This window comes from Equus przewalskii, chromosome 11, assembly GCF_037783145.1.
Source record: "Equus przewalskii isolate Varuska chromosome 11, EquPr2, whole genome shotgun sequence".
In the NCBI taxonomy this organism is placed as follows: Eukaryota; Metazoa; Chordata; class Mammalia; order Perissodactyla; family Equidae; genus Equus; species Equus przewalskii.
The window spans coordinates 29,922,382-29,941,054 of NC_091841.1; the positions used below are offsets into that span (position 1 = coordinate 29,922,382).

General features: G+C 59.0%; 1 protein-coding gene across 4 annotated transcripts; it reads right to left on the minus strand.

The window, feature by feature from the left end:
* Positions 1-8,082: 8,082 nt before the first annotated feature.
* On the minus strand, positions 8,083-16,469 carry LTO1 (LTO1 maturation factor of ABCE1). 4 transcript variants are annotated; one of them, XR_011523975.1, is made up of 6 exons: positions 16,278-16,459; positions 14,842-14,947; positions 13,181-13,251; positions 11,002-11,274; positions 10,102-10,219; positions 8,083-9,801 (listed from the first exon to the last, which is right to left on the minus strand). XR_011523975.1 is itself a non-coding variant. In XM_070564366.1 (6 exons), exons 1-6 carry the CDS (start codon positions 16,325-16,327, stop codon positions 9,733-9,735), a joined length of 507 nt encoding a protein of 168 aa, XP_070420467.1. In that variant the 5' UTR covers positions 16,328-16,454; the 3' UTR covers positions 8,083-9,732. The 4 variants fall into 4 exon arrangements, 2 of the variants coding, with proteins under 2 accessions (XP_070420467.1, XP_070420468.1); XR_011523976.1 differs by having other exon boundaries at positions 11,090-11,274; positions 16,278-16,454; XM_070564366.1 differs by having other exon boundaries at positions 11,182-11,274; positions 16,278-16,454.
* Between the last annotated feature and the right edge of the window lie 2,204 nt (positions 16,470-18,673).

Genomic DNA, 18,673 nt, shown 5'->3' on the forward strand with positions numbered 1-18,673 from the left:
GACCGGCCTTTTTCCAACCCTGGGGAGTTGGAGAGCGAGGAGTGCGATGGGAGGGCCGCGGTCCCTGGTCCTGGCTCTGCGGGGCCTCTCCCCAGAGCCCGAGGGTCCTGATGGGTCCTGGGCTGTCAGAGAATTCGGTGAGTGTCCGGGAGCCAACAGGAAGCCTGGGTCACATGCCAAAGATGTCACTACTTCTCGGGTCAATTCACTGTGGCCTTTAAGAAGCGCCTGCTGTGTACCAGCCCTGTCCTGGAGGGTGTTCCTCCTCGGGGGGCTCCACTGGGACCCCCCGAGATCAGCTGCGTTGGTTCTCCACGGGCACCGGGGCTTCTGGGAGGCGGTGGGGTGTGGAAGGGCCAGGATTGCTGCCTTCCCACAGCAGCTCCCTACCGGGTGTGTGGGGGCTGAGGCCAGGCTGCCCCGGGGACCTGCAGGGTGCACCAAAAGGGGGTCCTGCACCACAGGGGACCAAGGGGTAGCCGGAGCAGGAGGTGCCCTGAAGGCTAGTCCAGGTCTGCACCATTATGGTGGCTCAGCCTGGGGACCCAGGGACATCGACGGTCTGTCTCCCCAGACCACATGCGTAGAGTGGGGGGCTTGGTGGTGGCTCTGACACCCCCAGGGCCTCGGGCTCTCTTGAGCAGGGTTTCAGGGAGCAGGGGTCACAGTCCGCCTATGTCAGGTTCGAGCAAGAATCTGCCAAGGAAGCGGGAAGAGAGCCACTCTGCGTATGTGGGGCAGGGCCGTGAGCCCACGGGGGCGAGGTATGCCGTGGATTCTCATGTCTTCAGGATGGGAGACCGGTCTGCAGGCTAACCGGGTGGGCAGATTGGGAGGCACGGACGCGGGGAGCCAGAGCCCTGTGCAGTGCGGTGCGGGACGGGGCTGGAATGGGACAAGCAAAACCGTACGCGGGGTTTGGGCCAAGCACAGAGGGACCCCCAGTCCTCCCGGCGCCGTCTCCCCACCTGTGCAGCCCCCGTGAGAGGGGTCTCTGGGGCTCCTCCTCTCAGTGACACCATCCTCGGGCACCTGTGTCCCCTCATGGGGTGGAGACCCCGTCCCTTGCTGGAGGTCCAGCTGCCTGTGTGTGCACGTGGCCTCCGGGACAAAGCCTTCCAGCGGCGTCCCTCTGTCCCCTCTCGGAGGCTGAACTCCTGCTCTCACTCGGCCCCGCCACTCCCCTGGGGCCTGCCCACCTCCCAGCCTGTCTCCCTGTTCCAGGCGCCCCCCAGCCTCTGCCCAAACCCTCCTGGGGCTTCTCGCTCCTTCCAGCTCCTGGTCCTGGGACCTGGCCCTTGTCTCCCCAGCCTCAGACGCCCCCAACCCCGAACTTTCTGCCCAGGGCACTGCAGACACAGCAGACTGCGGCCTGCCTCCGGTCCTGCGCCTGAGCTGCCCTCCCCTCTGCTCTCCCTCCAGGCTCGGAAGACCCTCCGCAGGCGGTCCACACCCAGCCCCGGGCAGGGGGCTCAGGGAGGCCCTGGCATCGTCACCCCTGGGTGTTTCCTGTTTGGGGCCCTAAGCCCTTGAGGACAGACGGCTCGTTGATCCTTCTCGTCCCGTTCCCCGCCTGGCCAACAGCAGCTGTGGAGAAGCGGGAGCCGAAGGGAAGGGGCTGCAGGCTGGTCCCCAGGGCTGAGCGACAGGCTGCTTGGTGAGCTGCAGAGGGACAGCCCCACCCGCCCCCATGCTGTGCGGAGTCGGGGGCAGGGGGCTCCCCAGGGGCCCAGGCCGCACCCACGGTCATGCTGAGGAGGGCCCAGAGGCTGCAGGACACGGCGGTGTGCGCCAAGGGCCAGCAGGGAGAAGTGGAGGCCAGAGCCGGTGTGCTGCAGCCACCCCTGCAGAGGTGGGCACAGTGGCAGGGCCAGGCTCCTCCTCGAGCCTGTCCCACCCAGGGCCTCCTGGGAGCCTCGCTGCCCAAGTGGCCTGGCTCTGCCTTTGGTGGGGACACTGGGCACAGCCCAGGCCGATCCCAGCAGTGGGCGCTGCGGTGGGGCCCAGAGGGCGCCTGTGCTGGGGGCCGGCGGGGGGCGTGGGGCGCCCGCCCGCACACAGGGCTCTGTCATCCCAGGAATGTCTTTGATCAGGAGTTTATGCAGAGGGGCAGCAAGCCCAGGGCCTCTAATCCGTTCCCACAGTCCCCCAGCCCCGGGCCGCCGGCCCCCAGCCCCGGCCACACCGCTGGCCCAGCAGACAATAGCGGCGGCCAGTGGGCGGGTAGCTCGGGGCCACAAGCCTGGAGGCCCACATCCGGGGGCATTGTCACCGCCACTCACGGGGGCACACAAGGAGGACGGGGGAGAGAAATCCGAAGCCCTCCACTGAAGGGGCCCCAGCGGCCCTGAGCCCCGTGAACCCTCGTTCTCAGCTCTGGCAGCTGAGAGAGCCTGGCTCCTTAAGAGCAGAGCCGTCTGGCCTGGAGCCTCACTCCCAATCCGGAGCCCAGGCCTCGAGCCGGGGGGCGGCCTCCCTCCCCTCCACAGGAGGAGAAGAGCTTGGGCTCACAGAGCACGGCCTGGGCACTGGGCATGGTGCTGAGTGTCAACGGACAGCTCCTCTCTGAATTTTGAACCCGCCCAACAGAGTTGATGACAGGCCAGCAGGCAGGCCCTGGGAGCGAGGTTCCCGCAGGTCTAAGTGTCCCATCCCTTAGGCCAAGGGTGGGCGGACTTTCCACAAGGGGCCCGAGTGTCTCAGGCTTCGCGGGCCACGCTGTCCCCGTCCACCTCCTCGACTCTGCCATTAAGTGAAAGCAGCCAGGGACAAGTAAAGGAACGATCGTGGCTGTGCCCGGTCAAGCCTCATTCGCCAAAACGGACCACAGGCTGGATTTGGGCTGAGGGTGGGAGTTTTCCGGCCCCTGCTGTAGATGAGTAAACCGGGGGCCAGAGAGGTGAAATAACTGAGCCAGGATCACACAGCTGGGACTGCCAGAGCCAGGTCTGGTGGCCTGGTTTGTGTCTGGAGTGGAGCCCACACTCCTGGGAGTTGGCGTTGCTGCCTCGCAGAGAAGAAAGGCATGAGGGGTCCCCAACGGGGCTTGCAGAAAATGCACGAGCCTTCGTGTGACCATTTTCACCCAACGGCCAGTGCGTGTACTCCTGCTCTGGGGGGAGGCCCAGGGGGCGAGAGCAGGTCCACCCATGGCCAAAGCTTCAAGCCAGCAGCCCCTGCGGTCAGGGCTGTGTCCTGGTGGGCTGGCCTGGAGAGGGGCTGGCAGCGGACAGCTGAGGTGATCTGTCATTGTGGTTTAAAAAGAAAGCCCACGCGTGTATGTACACACATTAGGCACGCGTGTTGGGGAGCAGAAGCCCCGGGGTGGGGGGTCTCAGCGATTGACACTCAGGCCGGCGGCTCCACCCTTCCGTCATGGGGGACAATAGTGTCTCCGAGAATGGACGCTCGGGAGGGAGGGCGGGAGGGCAGGCGCCTTCTCCAGCCCGCTCTCCGGGGTGTCCCGGTATCTGTGACAATGCCTAGCACAGAACCGGGGCTCAGGAGACCTCTGCCCAGCGAATGCTTTTGGGTGCTGCGCGGCCCAGATGGCCAGTGTGTGTGAACCACCTAGCGCCTGGCACAGTTACCCCTCAGTAAACTCATCCTCGCCTCATCTCGCCAGTTCAGGCACCATCCCCAGGCCACGCATAACCACGTGTGGAAGGAGGCCCCAGAACGCCCAGCGAGATTCTCCAGGTGGTGGCACTGAGGCCGTCCTTGTTCCCTCTTTGGTCATGAAGTGGATGGTTCTCAGTGTTCGTGCCAGCACCAGCTCCCCCGCCTGGTATTGACGGCGCCCAGATTTTGCTCTGGGGGAACCACCGTTCTCTGCTCTGTAGCCTGGGTGCAACGGATCCCATCCCTGGCTCCAGGACAGGGGCTGACCGGCTCAAACCTAACAGCACCGCCAACCCCGGGAAGAGCGGATGTGAACTGCAACAGAGTCCACCAGACTCAGGGAGACATTTTCTGGGGCTTCAGGAGTCTTCCTCAGGACTCCTGGGGACAGTGTGGCTGAGACGTGAGCCTGTGCGGCTGCAGGCCATGGGGTGGAGCCTGTGCATGAGGCCAGTCCTGCAGGAAGCAGAGAGAAGGCACCAGATCTCTGAACAAGCAGCTGGATCAAGCCTCTCCTGAAGTGAGTCCCTTTTGTTCCATGAGCCAATCACAGACCTTTACTGTTTGATACAGTTTGATACGGGCTTCCTGTCATTTGATTTTCAAAGATTCTTAACTGCCACAGCATATGTATGTTTTCTCTCCTTTCTAGATTTAACATGCATTAGCGATACAAACATGGGGGCTGAGGCCCTGCAAGCGCAGAGACCAGAGAAGAGGTTCCAGCCAGGCTTCGCTGGCAGACCTTGTGCAGAGCCTGGAGAGCCCCCAGAAGGCAGCAGCCTCTCGGGGCAGGGGGCCAGGGGGCGCCCACGCCTTGAGATAAGAGTGTCTTTCCGGGGTGTAGGTACCTGCTGCTCCTCAGAGCAGCCGAGACCAGGGAGCTGAGGCAAGGCCCTTGAAGGAGCACCCCCAACACGTCAGGCCAGGAAGGGGCTGGACTCGTGTGTCCAGGGCCCACCCTCTGCAGACAGGCAAACGACAGCCCAGACAAAGCAAAGGCCCTCGTATGAGGGTCCTGGGGCCGCCGTAACAAGTGCCCACAGCCAGGGTGGCTGAAAACAACAGGCACTTCTCCCAGCTCCGGAGGCTAGAAGATGGACAGCAAGGTGGTGGCAGGGCCCGCCCTCTCCGAGCTCCACTGGGTGCTGGCGCTCCCCGCGTCCCCCGGCTTGTAGCTGCGTCACTCCCGTCTCAGCCTCGGCCCTCGCAAGGCCAGCTTCACTCTGTGAGCCTGTCTTCACGGCGCCCTCCCCTCTCTGGGCTGCCTTCTCTTCTTATGAGGACACAGTCATGGTGGATGGAAGGCCTAGCCCACCCTGGTACAGCCCACCTGAACTGACACCTGAGCGACATCTGCGAGGACCCTACTTCCAAATAAGGTCACGGTCACAGGGACCAGGGGCTCGGGCTTCAGCTTACGTTTTGGGGGGACACAATTCAACCCACAACAGACGTGTCTGAGCTCTCAAAGCTACGGAGCAGGTTGACGAGCACCCCACTGTTTTCGGGGCACACACCCGCTGGGACAGCAGATGTCCAACAAGTCCTTGCAGAAAGGACGGACACAGCCGTCCCCTGGTGGACAGGCCAGGGGCCGGGTACCGGGCGCTCGGGTTCCCCTGTGCACCCCACTCCTGAGCGGACGGAAACAGGGTCACATCCCGGTATCACTGGAGACAGAACCTCAGGCCCGGCGCCCCAAGACCCAGCTGATGTGGTAAAGGGCGCCAGGGAGACGTGGCCACGGCTGGGGACAGAGCAGCAGGGTGTCGGTGCCCGGCGAGAGGAGCACTCCAGCCACAAGAGAGAGAGATGGCCAAGTTCGCGAGCAACGAGGGACCCACCTTCTCGGAGAATTCATCCGCAGAGCCCCGGCTCAGCCACTGAGTCACGTCGTGGACTCGCCACCGAGCCTTTCAGGGCCCGGTCCCTCAACTGTAGGACTCGTGTCCTGTGAGAACTGAACGCAGCACCCACTTTCCTCTGATCGATCACCCTAGCTTGGTGACCTCAGTGTCCTGAGTTGCAGACCCGTTCCTCGCGTCGTTCGTTAAGGACTGGAACAACTGTGCAAATTCGGGTGGCCTTGCCTGTTAATTACACTGTGTTCTCAGGTAGGGTGAAGAGAAATTCTCCATGGTGAGGTCAAATGAAAGCTCACAAAGCCAGTAGTGCGAAGGTCACCTCCTCCGGGAAGGCATCCCTGCCCACCTTCTCATTCCTTTATTCCCCAGGCAGAGCTGGACACCCCCACCCCATCGCTGCCTCCCCAAGTGCCACGGACATCCCTCAGTGAGCCGTGCTAATGCGGGCTGGGGGACTGGGGCCCACTTGTCCGCTGCCTCCCCGCCAGCACCCAGCGAGGGCCCTTTTCCATAAATCCATCTGTCTTTGCCTCAGGCCACTGGAAGCAAGACTGGTCACGGAAGCAGGTCCCCCGGAGATCGGAAGAGCTGGGCTCCGTCCCGGCTGACAGTAACAGGCAAAGCCCTGGAGGCCCGCGGCGCCCATCAGGCCCGAGGGCAGCACTTATCACAACCATTGGCGTGTCACTCGACTCGACTGGGCGCCCAGGCCTCCATCTGAGAAGTGGGGTGGCAGCCCCTCTCAGAGGCTTAGGGGACAGCTTGGGGACACGAGGAAGGTAGAGGCGGCCACCGGCAGCCACTCAGTGAGACTTCCTGTCCCTTCCTTCACATCTCTGCATTCTTTCCTCACCACCGGGTGGAGACGACGATGGGTGACTGTGAAATAAGTCAAAGCACAACGCGGCCTTCCTCCAGGATGGCGACGTGGCCTGGGACTGGGCATCTCTCGCTGGCCGCCTTGGGGCGTGCAGTTCCCAAGTGGCAAGTTTCAGTGGACGACTGAGTCTGTTTATTCCCACTGCCAACACTCTAGACAAATAAAATGACGTGACTTCGACTTGTAAGTGAAAAGGCGGTCTTCTCTCCCAGTCCCCAGTTCACAGCCTGTCCAGGCAGCCAGCCAGGGTGGCCGGTATGGGCTGAAGTGTGTCCCCCAAATTCCTACGTTGGAGTCCTGACCCCCAGCTCCTCAGAATGTGACCGTACTTGGAGATGGGGTCTTCAAAGAGGTGATCAAGGTAAAATGGGGTCACTAGGGTGGGGTGGGCCTGATCCACTGTGACTGGGGCCCTTATAAGAGGAGACGAGGACACAGACACGCAGAGGGACGACCGTGTGAGGACACAGGAAGGACACGGCATCTACACGCCAAGGAGAGAGGCCTCAGGAGGAACCAGCCCTGCAACCCCCGGATCTCGGCCGTCCAAGGACCGGGAGACCATCAACGTCTGTGGTTTACAGCGCCCGGCTCCTGGTACCGGTCGTGGCAGCCCCAGCAGCATATGCGGCATGAAATACGCTGGGAGTTTCCGACAGGAAGCAAGGAGTAAGCCGACTGAGCCCACCAGGAAGGGAGGAAAGCCCACCCAAAGAGCTCTGGCACTCAAGGCCAGTCTGGGCCATCTAAGGGTTACTATCTGAGAGAACAAGGGGGACACAATGCGATCAGATGGGCGGGGGGAGAGGGCAGGCAGGGGACCTTCGCCACAAACAGTGGAAGCCCAGCCCCACGGGCCCTGCAGCACCAGGACACTCGTCAGCTCACCCAACACGAAGGCCGCAAGCACAGCGGCTCAGGGGCCAGCCGGCCCAGATGCCCACGACGTCCCAGGGCTGGTCCTCTCCAGCTCTCCGCCCGGCTGCACCCAGGTGTGGCTCCATCGGAGCTGAGCTGCAAGCTGCCTGTAGCAATTCCAGGTGCCACGTCCCCAGGGCACAACTTCCCAAACAGATCCTCTCTCTCAGGAGTGACGTGCCCTTTCCCAGCGGCCCCCAGAAGGCTTCCGCTACCCACTTGTTGGCCAGAGGGGAGCCGTGCTCATTCCTGAACCAACTGCGGCCGATGGCATGGCTTGTGAGGGCTGGGGTGACTGCGGAGGTGGGCCGTGCGGCTATGATAAGCCAAGTGGTCTGTTGGGGGCGACGGAGGAGTCCCAGAAACTGGGTCAAGGCCTCCAAGAAGGAGCTGGGCGGGCAGAGGTCAAGTCCAGGGTCCAGGCACCCTGCAGAAGATCAGTGAGGCAGCTTGGCCCGTGTGATGGGAGAGGAAGAGCGGTTCCCTGCCGCTCATGCCACCTGCCCTGGAGAGGTGGAGATGGGGAGAGGGCCAGCGAATTTGTGGCAGGAAAGATTCGCAGTAAGTGCCGACAGGTGGCCGGGCCGGGTCAGCAGGAACGGCCCCTTTCCTGAACACCACGGGCAACCGTTCTCCCACAGGAACCGGTTCTCCACGTGTCAATGAAACTCGGGCAGAAAGGCAACGGAAAGCTGTGCGCTGGCCAATGCAGGCCTGCCCATGCGCCTAGACCCCAAAGGCCAGAGGAGGGGAGGGGTTGGCCGGGTGCCACAGTACAAATGGTCCCAGACAGCCTTTTGCTTGAAAATATGCTATTTATTTTTTTCTCCAATTATAAAAATAATACATAATCAAAACAGGTAACTCAGAAAACACAAAAACCCCCAAGGAAAACAACGAAAGCCCCTCAGTGCCCCGGCCCAGGGAGCCGCTGTTGGCCTCCGGGTCCCCTGGAGCCACCGCAGCGCAGGCACTGTCTGTGGCAGAGCGCCAGCACACGGCCCCCTGAGAATGAGGGGCTGCAGACGAGGACACCCAGGGTGGGACGCACACCTGAAACAGTGTGCTAGGAGAAGCCCACGTCTGTCTCTCAACCACAGACAGCTCTCTCCCTCGGCACACCTGGGGGCTCCTGCGGGGACTCCAGCCTCCGGTCTCCTCAGTGGCTCTCGGGACCGCCAGCTGGTGCAGTAAAGCACAGTTTGTGCTGACATTTTCAAATGACTTTAAAAACCAGGCTGGATTCACGGCTAGCGCTTTGTTAATCTCAGTCGCCGCTTCCAGACGTGCTCCCTCAGACGGAGCAGCGTGCGCCGACTGCCAGCCACCCGGGGCCCCGCTCGCGAGGCCGTGGACACGTGCGGTCACGAGTGAAGCGGCGGAGCGGCGCGCAGCTCAGGGACAGACGGACAGACCCCCGCTCCACCAATGACCTCACATGCACGTCGCAGGCCGTTCAAGCAGGGGCAGGAGAGCAGAGAACTCAGCGCAAACGGAGAACGCAGAGCCCTCAGTGAGGCTCCCGAGACCATGCCCACGCGACGGTGGCCTAACGTCAGCCTCTGGTCTAAGACGCTCCCCCTTGACCGTTTCTAATGCCGTGAAGCCCCACGCCCATCCAGAGACAGTGCGAAGAGCATGTCCAGGCTTCCTTGGGACCAGCTGGCCTCCCGTCCTCTCAGCCACATGCCCATGTCACTGGCCAGTGGACTCCCCAGACTCCAGGGAGCACAGTGGCGACCTATGCCGCCTGGACCGGAAGGCAGGGATCCCAGAGTGGGCGCACAAGATGGCGGTGGAGACGGGCGCTGGGGGAGCACCCAGCTCTGCCACCCGCTGTCCCTGGACTGGACAGTCCCTGGGGGTCTCGGTCCCCTCATCTGTCAAATAGGAATAGCACCTCCCTCCCCGGCTACTGAAGGGGTTAAATGAAACCCGGGAGGCACGTCACACAGAGCTGGCACGTCTTAAGCTTCACTGACTGTCACCGTGCTCGTCGCTGCTTTCGGTTAACTTGTTCCATGTCCATCCCACCACTCTCATTTTTCACAAGACTTCCTCTGAGCGCTGAGTCCAGGCGTGGCGGGTAACCCTACCAGAGCCGACCCCAGTCCGGAAGCGGCCAGGCCCGCCCCGCGGGGGAGCGCTGAGGCCAACGGACTCTGCGCCAGGAGTGAGCAGCCTCGTGAGGGCTCTGCCAGGGACGCCTTCAGCCTGCAGAGCGGGCAGGGCCCGACAAAGGCCCGGCTGGCATGGAGGGCCCCGTGAGGGCACCGAGGGGACACAGGCAGAACTTGGGGAAAGATGTCCTTTCACCGGCCAGACTTGAACCCTCCCTACAGGACAATGAATACCCCATCATTGTTTTGCCTTTAATTGCATTTTTAAATGCTTAACATATGGACATCTGTTCCTTGATGTTTCGTCTTTGTTCATCTGTCATCCTCAAAATGAAAGTCCAGAACCTTCCACACTAATTTTAAAGTCCGGCTGAACGTTTAGTAATGAACAAAGCTGAAAACACAAAAGAAAAAAAGGTGGTTTTTAAAATCGCGTGTATTTTTACTCACAAACTAAAACGTAACTCTCACTCTAGCTGCGGCTTCTCCTGTCTACACCACCAGCCCCAGAGAGGGTCTAGCGCTTTTCTCGAGAGCGCCTTCCGTTTTCTTACATCGAGACACAGAAACGGTTGCTCCTACGGACCACTCGCATGCACCCACAGCCCCAAGACGAGTCGCAAAGCGAGCCCCCGGGGCCGCGCCAGCTAAGTGGGAAAGGCACCCCGTCACAAGGAGCCACAGGGGGACAAACCTGTTTAAACTTCCCTCGAATCCTGTCTAGGTCCTCGTGCAGCTTATCGTAAGTGGGGTCGTCGTAGGGGAATTTCTCAATCAGGCCAATCAGCGACTCTAAGACCTTCATCTTTTTGCTGTAAAACAGAGAAATAAAGACTCTGAGTGCTTCGGACACAACAGGCGTGGCTTGTGTGGCAGCTCTGCCGATCACTAACGTAAGGGCGCTGGGCAAGCCGGCAGGCCTGGGGCCAGGAGCCGCACGACTCACTTTCTCGTGACACCAGATGATATTCAGGCTCCGAGCACCGTGCTGTCGCCACACCCCCCCGCCCGCCATCCAGCACGCATGGAGCTTGCAGACACGCCTCCAGGCCGGCCGTGGACCGCGCCACCCAGGCAGCCCGCAACGAGCTCGCCGACCGCGCTGCTCACAGTCACAGCCGTGGGAACAGACAGAGCCAGACAAGAAGGACGGCACCGGGCACGACCGAGCCTGCTGTGGATCCAGGGATTTTCCAGGATCGAGAAACTTCACGCTCACAGCCTTTGGGAATTCAGCAGCAGCTAAACCAGCCAGGCCCCCGCTGCCCCCACAAAGGGCAGACAGCAGCGTCTGGTGGTGGAGTTCAGCTCCCCCACCACCACCCCCCCCCCCCCGCCCCGGGAAGACACAGAGCCCTGCTGGGAGGCGAGGCGGCTCCGCGGGAAGGCAGCCTGCAGAGCGACGCTCCGAGGCGCTGGGTCACTTCACTCCCTGAGCCTTGGCGGCCTCGTCTGGAAAAGGGGGGTTAACGTGGACCTCACAGGCTCTCGAGAGGATAGTAAGCCATGGAAGCCCAGAACCTCTCAGGGACTAGGCGCTCAAGAAACGTGAGTCGCCTGGCTTCCAGCGGATCCTGGGGGCCGGGGCTCTCACCTGGGCGGGGGGCAAAACGAGTCCTACATGAGCACATCTGGACAATGGACCACAAGTGGCCAGATGAGCACCCTCCCCCAGCCCTCACATGGTCGTCTGAGGGTCGGGAGCACGGTGGATGACGGGGACTTCTGAAGAACGCATCCCGAGAAGGACTCAACGGCAACAAGGCACGCGGACCTCCTGAGCCCCTGCCAGTCCCTGCTGCCCTCCGTCACACGAGGAAGTCTGCCAAGGGCAAATCGGTTCATCGGAGCTGCGATGGCTGCCTCTCTGAGGAAATACAGAACGGTGAAGGTCGAAGCGCGCTCAGGAACGCAACAGAGCACCCAGCTCCCAGGGACGGCGGGCAGATGCCAGCTTGTGGGAGACGGCCGTCTTCTAACAGGAAACCAAGACACCGGCCCTCGTCACCTCGGCAAGTCGTGACTTCTCCCCGCTGCTTAGCGAAGCCACACACCCAGCCCGCCACCCCATCAAAGCCAGTGCATGTCAGGAGGGTGCGACCCGCTCACGGCCCACGGAACGCAGACGACAACGCAGAGCCCAGAGCGGAGCCCGGGCCAAACGCTGGTCTGCGTGAGGTGTCACCAGGCTGCTGACGGGGCAGGAGGCCTCGGAGCTTCTCAGAAAGCTCCGTCCCCATGTAAACGAAGCCCACCCTTCGCCGGAGACACTGCTCTCGCGGCCCCTCGGGTGGGAAAGCCCCGTGCTTTACTGACTGACGGGCAGAGGGCAGGCGTTTCTCCCTTAGCATCCTCAGTTGGAACACGAAGCATAAGATCCTCTATCAGCCTTCTACCATTTCTAAAAACCGTATTGACTTACAACGCCCAAAAAGCTGCAACCACCACCCCCAGACCAAGGCGCTCAGGCTGTTTGAGAGCTCCTCGGGCACCGCTGTGGGCCTTCCGCCAGCCCCGGGCCCACCACCACGGCGCCCCCTCCACCTGACAGCGGGGCACGGCTCTAAGAAGTCAGGGAACTCTGCTCTGGGGCGAGGCCGGCAGCCCCGGGGTGGGACCCTCCGCGAACAGTACGACACTCCTCCAGGAGCCAGCGCACTTCGGTGTCGGGAACGAGGGAGGCTCCGAGGAGGTGCCTCTCCGCGCCCTTCTGTGGACGGGAGTGGAGAGCAAGCTCAGCTTTGACTGCCACCCAGTGGCACCACAGGCTGCCAACTGCTGTTCCAACCAGATCACGGCCCACCCTGCCACTCCCTCGGAGTCCTCAGAGCACAATGCCCTGGGGCCCCTGGCTAACGCACGAGTCCGGTCAGCTCCCAGCTAACACGCAGACGTGGCCAGTACCACAGACCAGGCGGGGCACAGAGAACCGCCAGGCACCCGCGCTCAGCGGCAAGCATCCTGCTCCTGACCTCAGAATACAGGGGTGGCCCGAATTCTAGACATTCAAAATACTTCAAATAAGCCCCAGGCACAGGGGAACGCCACCTGCCCTGTCTCCTCACACCCTCCCAGGCTGGGCAAAGCCACCAGGCACCAGAATGACGCAGAGTACCAGCTGAAGCGGAGTCTGGCTCCCCCGAGCAGCAGGACGGCCAGACCACGTGCGCCTTGTACTTAAGGGTTCATTTCCAGCTTAAGAACGAAGACGGGGGCACCGGGGTCACGGGGGCTTCAGCAGGTGGCACACGGTAAGAACGGTTTCTAAGGGCTACAAACAATACAAACAGCCAAGCACCAGACAGGCATGAAACACATTAAACGCACTAGCTCATTAACAGACCTGGCTGGACACACAACGAAACTGGCAACAAGCGAGTCACCATTCCTGAGCCCCAGTCATACCAACACCATTGCACTATGCTTATCAGAAGCTTACGGAAAAGATGAACAAGAAGATATAGCCAATTGCAACACTATTTTGCTGCCAGGGCATCTAAGCGCCACTCGGCGCTCTAAGGCCTCCAGGGAAAAGGCAGTGGGACCCGAGAACCCAAGAAGGAATAGCAACCGGTGCTCATCAAACAGCAAACACGTGCCCACGCTTTTGAGCTATTTTCTGTATATCTCAGAACGGCGTGTGAGTCTGGCCTGATGATGTTCTCATTTTACAGACGGGGTGGCTGAGACGTTAACCGGCCACGGTCACAGTAAGCTAGGGAACCAGAACTCCTGGCCCACACACTGAAAGAGGAAGACGTCTCAAACGTTACCTGTCCTTCTCAGCGGCACAAGTGTGCAGGAGACATCTCCAAGCAAACGCAAAACCTTGGTAGCACCCGATCTGTGAACGTACAAAACGTTTGAGAGGGAGATTAACAAGGAACACGCTATACTTGATGTAACCATGCCGCTCTCAACACAAGAGGAAGGGCCGTGGCGCTTCTCATATTGCTGTTCTGGAAGACGCTGTTGCGCATCAGGCTACAGAAGTTAGGTCAAGGGTCGGCCCGGTGGCATGGTGGTTAAGTGCACTCTGCTGCGGCAGCCCAGGGACCCCCAGTTCAGATCCTGGGCAGAGACCTAGCACCACTCATGAGGCCATGCTGAGGCGGTGTCCCATATAGAAGAACTGGAAGGACTTACAGCTACAATATACAACTATGTACCGGGGCTTTGGGGAAGGAAAAAAAAAAAGGAAGATTGGCAACAGATGTTAGCTCGGGACCAATCTTCCTCATCAAAAAGCACTGGTGGGGGCCGACCCCATGGCCGAGTGGTTAAGTTCGCGCCCTCCACTTCCGCAGCCCGGGGTTTCACCGGTTCAGATCCTGGGCGCAGATGTGGCACCGCTCATCAAGCCATGCTGAGGCGGCATCCCCCATGCCACAACTAGAAGGACCCACAACTAAAAACACACAACTATGTACCAGGGGGCTTTGGGGAGAAAAAGGAAAAATAAAATCTTAAAAAAAAAAAAAAAGCACTAAAAAAAAGTTTGGAGGTCAAGTCATCAATGGCATAGCCAGCCTCCAAGATGGTCCCACTGCCCCCACCCAATAGCCATGCCCTTGTGGGTCCCCTCCAACTGTGTCGGGATGGCCTGTGTAACCAGAAGAACACAGAGGATGAGGCAGCGCACACTTCTGAGGCAGGCATAACAGACAACGAACGTCACTGCAGCCTTGCTGTCTTGGCTCACAGGCTCCGGTGTCACAACGACACTCAAGCAGTCGTGCGGACAGGCCCACACGGCAAGAACAACAGTCGTGTGCGGGAGCCCCCTTAGAAGCAGGTCCTCCAGCCCCAGTTGAGCCTTCAAATGACTGCAGCCCTGGCTGACGGCCCGACCCCACATCGTGAGGCCCCGGCCAGAAGCACCCAGCTCAGCTGCTCCTGGACTCTCGATCCTCCGCAGCCGCATGTTTGCTGTCTTCGGCCCATCTGTTTTGTGGTGATTCACTTTGCAACCACAGGCATCTCATACAGTCATGACTGCCTCAGACTCGGCCACTTAGGGCCCATTATCCCTAGGCAAGAGCCCATCTAGGACGAAGGGCAGAAGAGAAGGAAAATTCTAAATTTTGTAGGATTTCAATGGAAATGGAAATGGAAGGTCCTCCCATGACACGGGGCCCCCATTCTTTGCAGGAGGATTCAGCTGGCCTAGGACACGAGGCAGCACCATGACGCGCCAATGTAAACCAAGGTGACTGAGGACCTGTCTTCTCATTCTCCGGCCAGAAGAACTTCACTGTCTCTACAGCAATGTGCTCTGGCCATCCCGTGCTAACAATGTCTCCCCACCAGCATCCTCTCTAGTCTACTGCCATTTTAAGAGGCCTGGAGTTCTGGTTCCATCACACTGATCATCAAAGTAAACTATAAATTATAAATGAAAAGGATTCATTTCTAAATGGGGGTTCCCGCTTACCTCAGATCCAATTTTAGCTCCGTGTAACGTGCCGTGCTGTCTTCCTTCAATTATACCCAAAGTACTGCCTTCTTCATAGCCTTCCTGATACCCTTCCCCATGGAACCTGTGCCAGAGAAGAAGCAGGATCAAATACACAAGAGAACAAGTACGTTTCCTGGAAAATCTTTTCTCTCTCATATTACCCAGACCGAGCAAGACAAGGCACAGCACAGTGGAGGAAGCACACCACCTGAATCAGAAAACCTAGGTTCCTACCCCTTCCTACGTCTCTCCTCTGGCCAGTCGCTGTAGCTGTTGAAGTCCCATTTGCCTCTTTCACAGTGAGGAGTGTGGGCTAAAATAGCAACTCCTACACCTGGCAGAATACCGGAAACCCAACGGGAAATTTCAAAGGTACAAATTCAAGAGCCTCGGCCCCCGGCAGTAACCGTGGAGTAAGGCCGAGGAATCTAGTTTTCCAAATCTCCTAGGTGAGTCTAGTCTGTTAGCGAGTCAGAGTTCTGGGAGTCTGTAAAGCCACACGACTTGGTCAACTGCTTCAAAAAAGTGCGATATACACAAGGCTGCCATCACATCTCAGGAGACCAGCAGAGGGGAACGCCAGCAGATGACCACAAATGCACAATGACTGTGGTTCCTGCGGTACAACCGAGGCTCTGACTTCGAGGGCTCAACAGCGGACGCGGCATCACCTTAACCCGCAGTCACCTAAGACGAAAGGAGTGTGCGGAGCCCCCAAGGAGGCAGAGTGTACAGCTCCCGCTTATTGGCCCTGTGACCCCGGAGAGCGACCTTCCTTCCTCCTCCACTGTGAGCCCGGGTGAAGAACAGGATCCACTTGACATGAGGGGCTAAACTAGATGATGGGGTTACAACGCTCAGCACAATGTCAGATTCACAGGAAACTCCAGACACATGTCAGCGACTGATGGTTAAGCGCTCGCTCTTTCTTAACTGACATCTACTGAGGTCTCAAGTGGGCCGGGCGCTGGAGGACAGCCACAAAGCAACTCCCTGCTCCTCCCCCGTCCCCGTTACAGCCCCAGGGACTCCCCAGGGGCTCCGGAGGGAGGGAGGACGTCTGACACATTTATCAGCGTGTCCCTGAATGCTGCCGTATGTCCCACTGCTCAGGAACAAGGAAAAGGGGCAGCGCCCAGATGGCAAGGGTCTGTCCCATCCGAGGACGGGGCGGACCTGGAGAAAGGCAGTCATCGAGCCGAGCAGATGCTCGGAGCAGCCCCGGACGGGGGAGGCGGGTCCGGAGGGACCGAGGAGTGAAGGAGACGCAGGAGCATCTCGGCGCCACACGCGCCCGCCGCCACAGGGCGCTCCCCCAACGCCCACGCCCACGGGACGCCGCCCCGGCCCAGCCGCCGAGCGCGGACCCGACCCGGCGGAGGTCCGGGTCCCGGCCCAGCCCCGCCACTCACCTCTCATCCGCCATCACGATGGCGTCGAACATGTCCTGACTCCCGGCCATGGCGGCAGCAGGGCCAGCCCCGACCCCTAGGGCTCCGCCACCCTGCGCCGCCGTGGCCAACCTGCTGGGCTCAGGCACAGACGCACGGCTCCCGAGGAGGCGAGGCCCACTTCCGGGGCCGGCCGCGCGGGGCAGGCCGGGAAACGACGGCAGGCGAGAGGGTCCAGCCGGCGCCGACGGGCGGGGCCAGGGCGCATGCGCGGAGCTGGGCTGGTCCCCCAACCCCCTCGCGGCTCGGCAATGGGCCGAGCGGCCCCCGCGGTGACGTCCTCCTCCTGGAGGTCGCGGGGAGGAGGGGGGCGACCCATATTTACATTTCTTAAAATTCAAGCAGGGGAAACCGGATTGCCAAAAGCGGCTGGGAAGGAACCGGGGAAGAGACTGGAAAAGTTAGCAGAGAATCGACGCATCAGGAGGCTCTGCCCGTGGGGTTTTGGGGGGAGAAACCTCCAGAAAGGGCAATTGCCCGGTGGAGACAGGACAGGCAGGCTGGCCGTCCCCGCGCTCGCTGACCCCGATCCACTGCAGGGGCCACCCTCCAAGGACGACCTTGGGCTTCAGAACCCAGCCCCAGATGCCCCCAAATCCACGTTAGCGGCGGTCCCGGGACCGCGGGCCCCTGTTCCAGGACCGGGAGGCTGAGCCGACCCCTGGGAATCCCAAAGAGGAGCAGGTGACGGGGACAGCCTGGTCGCCTTCCCACCTGCTCCGAAAGGCGGCAGAAAACGTTGGCATCCGTTCTGGACACTTTAGAGTTATTTGAAAACTGGAAATAAAAGTTTTTGTGTTTTTATTCTTGCTGTTGCTTTTAAAAGCAAAAGCAGCGTAATTCATAATTCGTGCAGAGTCAAGAATCCACGACTGCGGAAGGGTGGGGTGTGTAATGAGGAACAACTGGCGCTCCCACCCCAGCTGGAGGCATCACCCCCTTTTTTAAAAACAGCATCCGGTTTGGGTCCTGCCTTTTGTCATTTCCATGAGAGACACTTTCTGAATATGGTTTTTCAAAAGGTCCTTCAACCATCAGCGACAGTGGGACATAGATGGGAAGTACCAGAAGCGTTCCCGTTAAAATCAGGAGTCAGACAAGAATGCCTTTATCACATGCTCATCGAGCATTCTCTGCAACGCCTAACCAACGCAATAAAGCATGAAACAGCAGCCAGAAGTGTAACTGTCAAAAAGAAGAGAGCAAGGCATCCATGTTTGTAGGTTTCTGGCCCGTCCAGAAACCCCAAAATAAGTATTTAAGACACTCTCAGAATTGGTGGTAAAGCTAAGCAAGTAGCTACATACAAGATAAAGAGCAAAAAAAAAATCACTTACTTTCTGTTATTCTAACAATAGTTATAGTAGTGGCCCGAGAGCAGGGATGACTAGGGAAATCCACAGCACGACAGTCACAATAAACTTCTTAGAAATAATAAGATTGAAGGAGGATCTACTTAGAGTAAACTACAGCTCTGCCGTGGCCCTGGGTGGGGACCAATGTGATACCAATAAAATTCCACGCGATCTGGGGTTATGTCTCAAAATCCTAAATGTCATCTAGATGACTAAATTGATAAGAATAACTAAGATGTTTTTGAAAAAGAGGATGATACGGAGAACTTGCCATACTGATCTGAAAAGATGAAGTTTCAATAAAAATATAGTGAAATGTTGGTTCAAGAATAGACGGATGCATGACAGTAGAATGGCCCAGAAGGGGACTCTGCTAAATGTAAAACCTTCTCACATGATAAAAAGAAGAACCCCAAATTAATGGGGAAAAGCAATACCAGTCAATCAGTATAAAGAAAGAATTGGCTGTTTGGGAAAAGTCAAATTCCATTTATATTTCACACCATTCGTTAAAATAGTTCCAGACAAATTAAAGACATAATAAAAGGGCGTTTAATAATGTAGGTGGAACATTCAGGTGAGTATGGAGATGCATTTTTTTTTTTTTGAGGAAGACTGGCCCTGAGCTAACATCCGTGCCCATCTTCCTCTACTTTATACGTGGGACGCCTGCCACAGCATGGCTTGCCAAGTGGTGCCATGTCCGCACCCGGGATCGGAACTGGTGAACTCTGGGCCGCCGAAGTGGAACGTGCGCACTTAACCGCTGCACCACCCGGCCGGCCCTGGAGATGCATTTTTAACACAGGAAAAGCCCTGGAAGAAATCGCAAAGGGAAAACCAATATATTTCACTAGGTGAAAACGCAAACTCGTGCATGCCAACAATGGTAATAAACAAAATGAAAAGCCAAAGAACGATCTCAGGATAGATTTGTCATAAATATTATAACTAAAGGAACAATATTTCTGGTTTATTAGGAACTTATTAAAATGGATAAGA

Bases quoted from the DNA above. Each gene is read 5' to 3' on its own strand.
- LTO1 (XM_070564366.1), bottom strand. From the start codon at position 16,327: ATGGCCGGGAGTCAGGACATGTTCGACGCCATCGTGATGGCGGATGAG. The intron at 13,252-14,841 runs GTAAGCGGGAAC...GTACGTTCACAG, and splicing joins GAGCTAAAATTGGATCTGAG to ATCGGGTGCTACCAAGGTTT. The intron at 10,220-11,181 runs GTCCGCGTGCCT...TCTGTTTTACAG, and splicing joins GACTGGCAGGGGCTCAGGAG to CAAAAAGATGAAGGTCTTAG.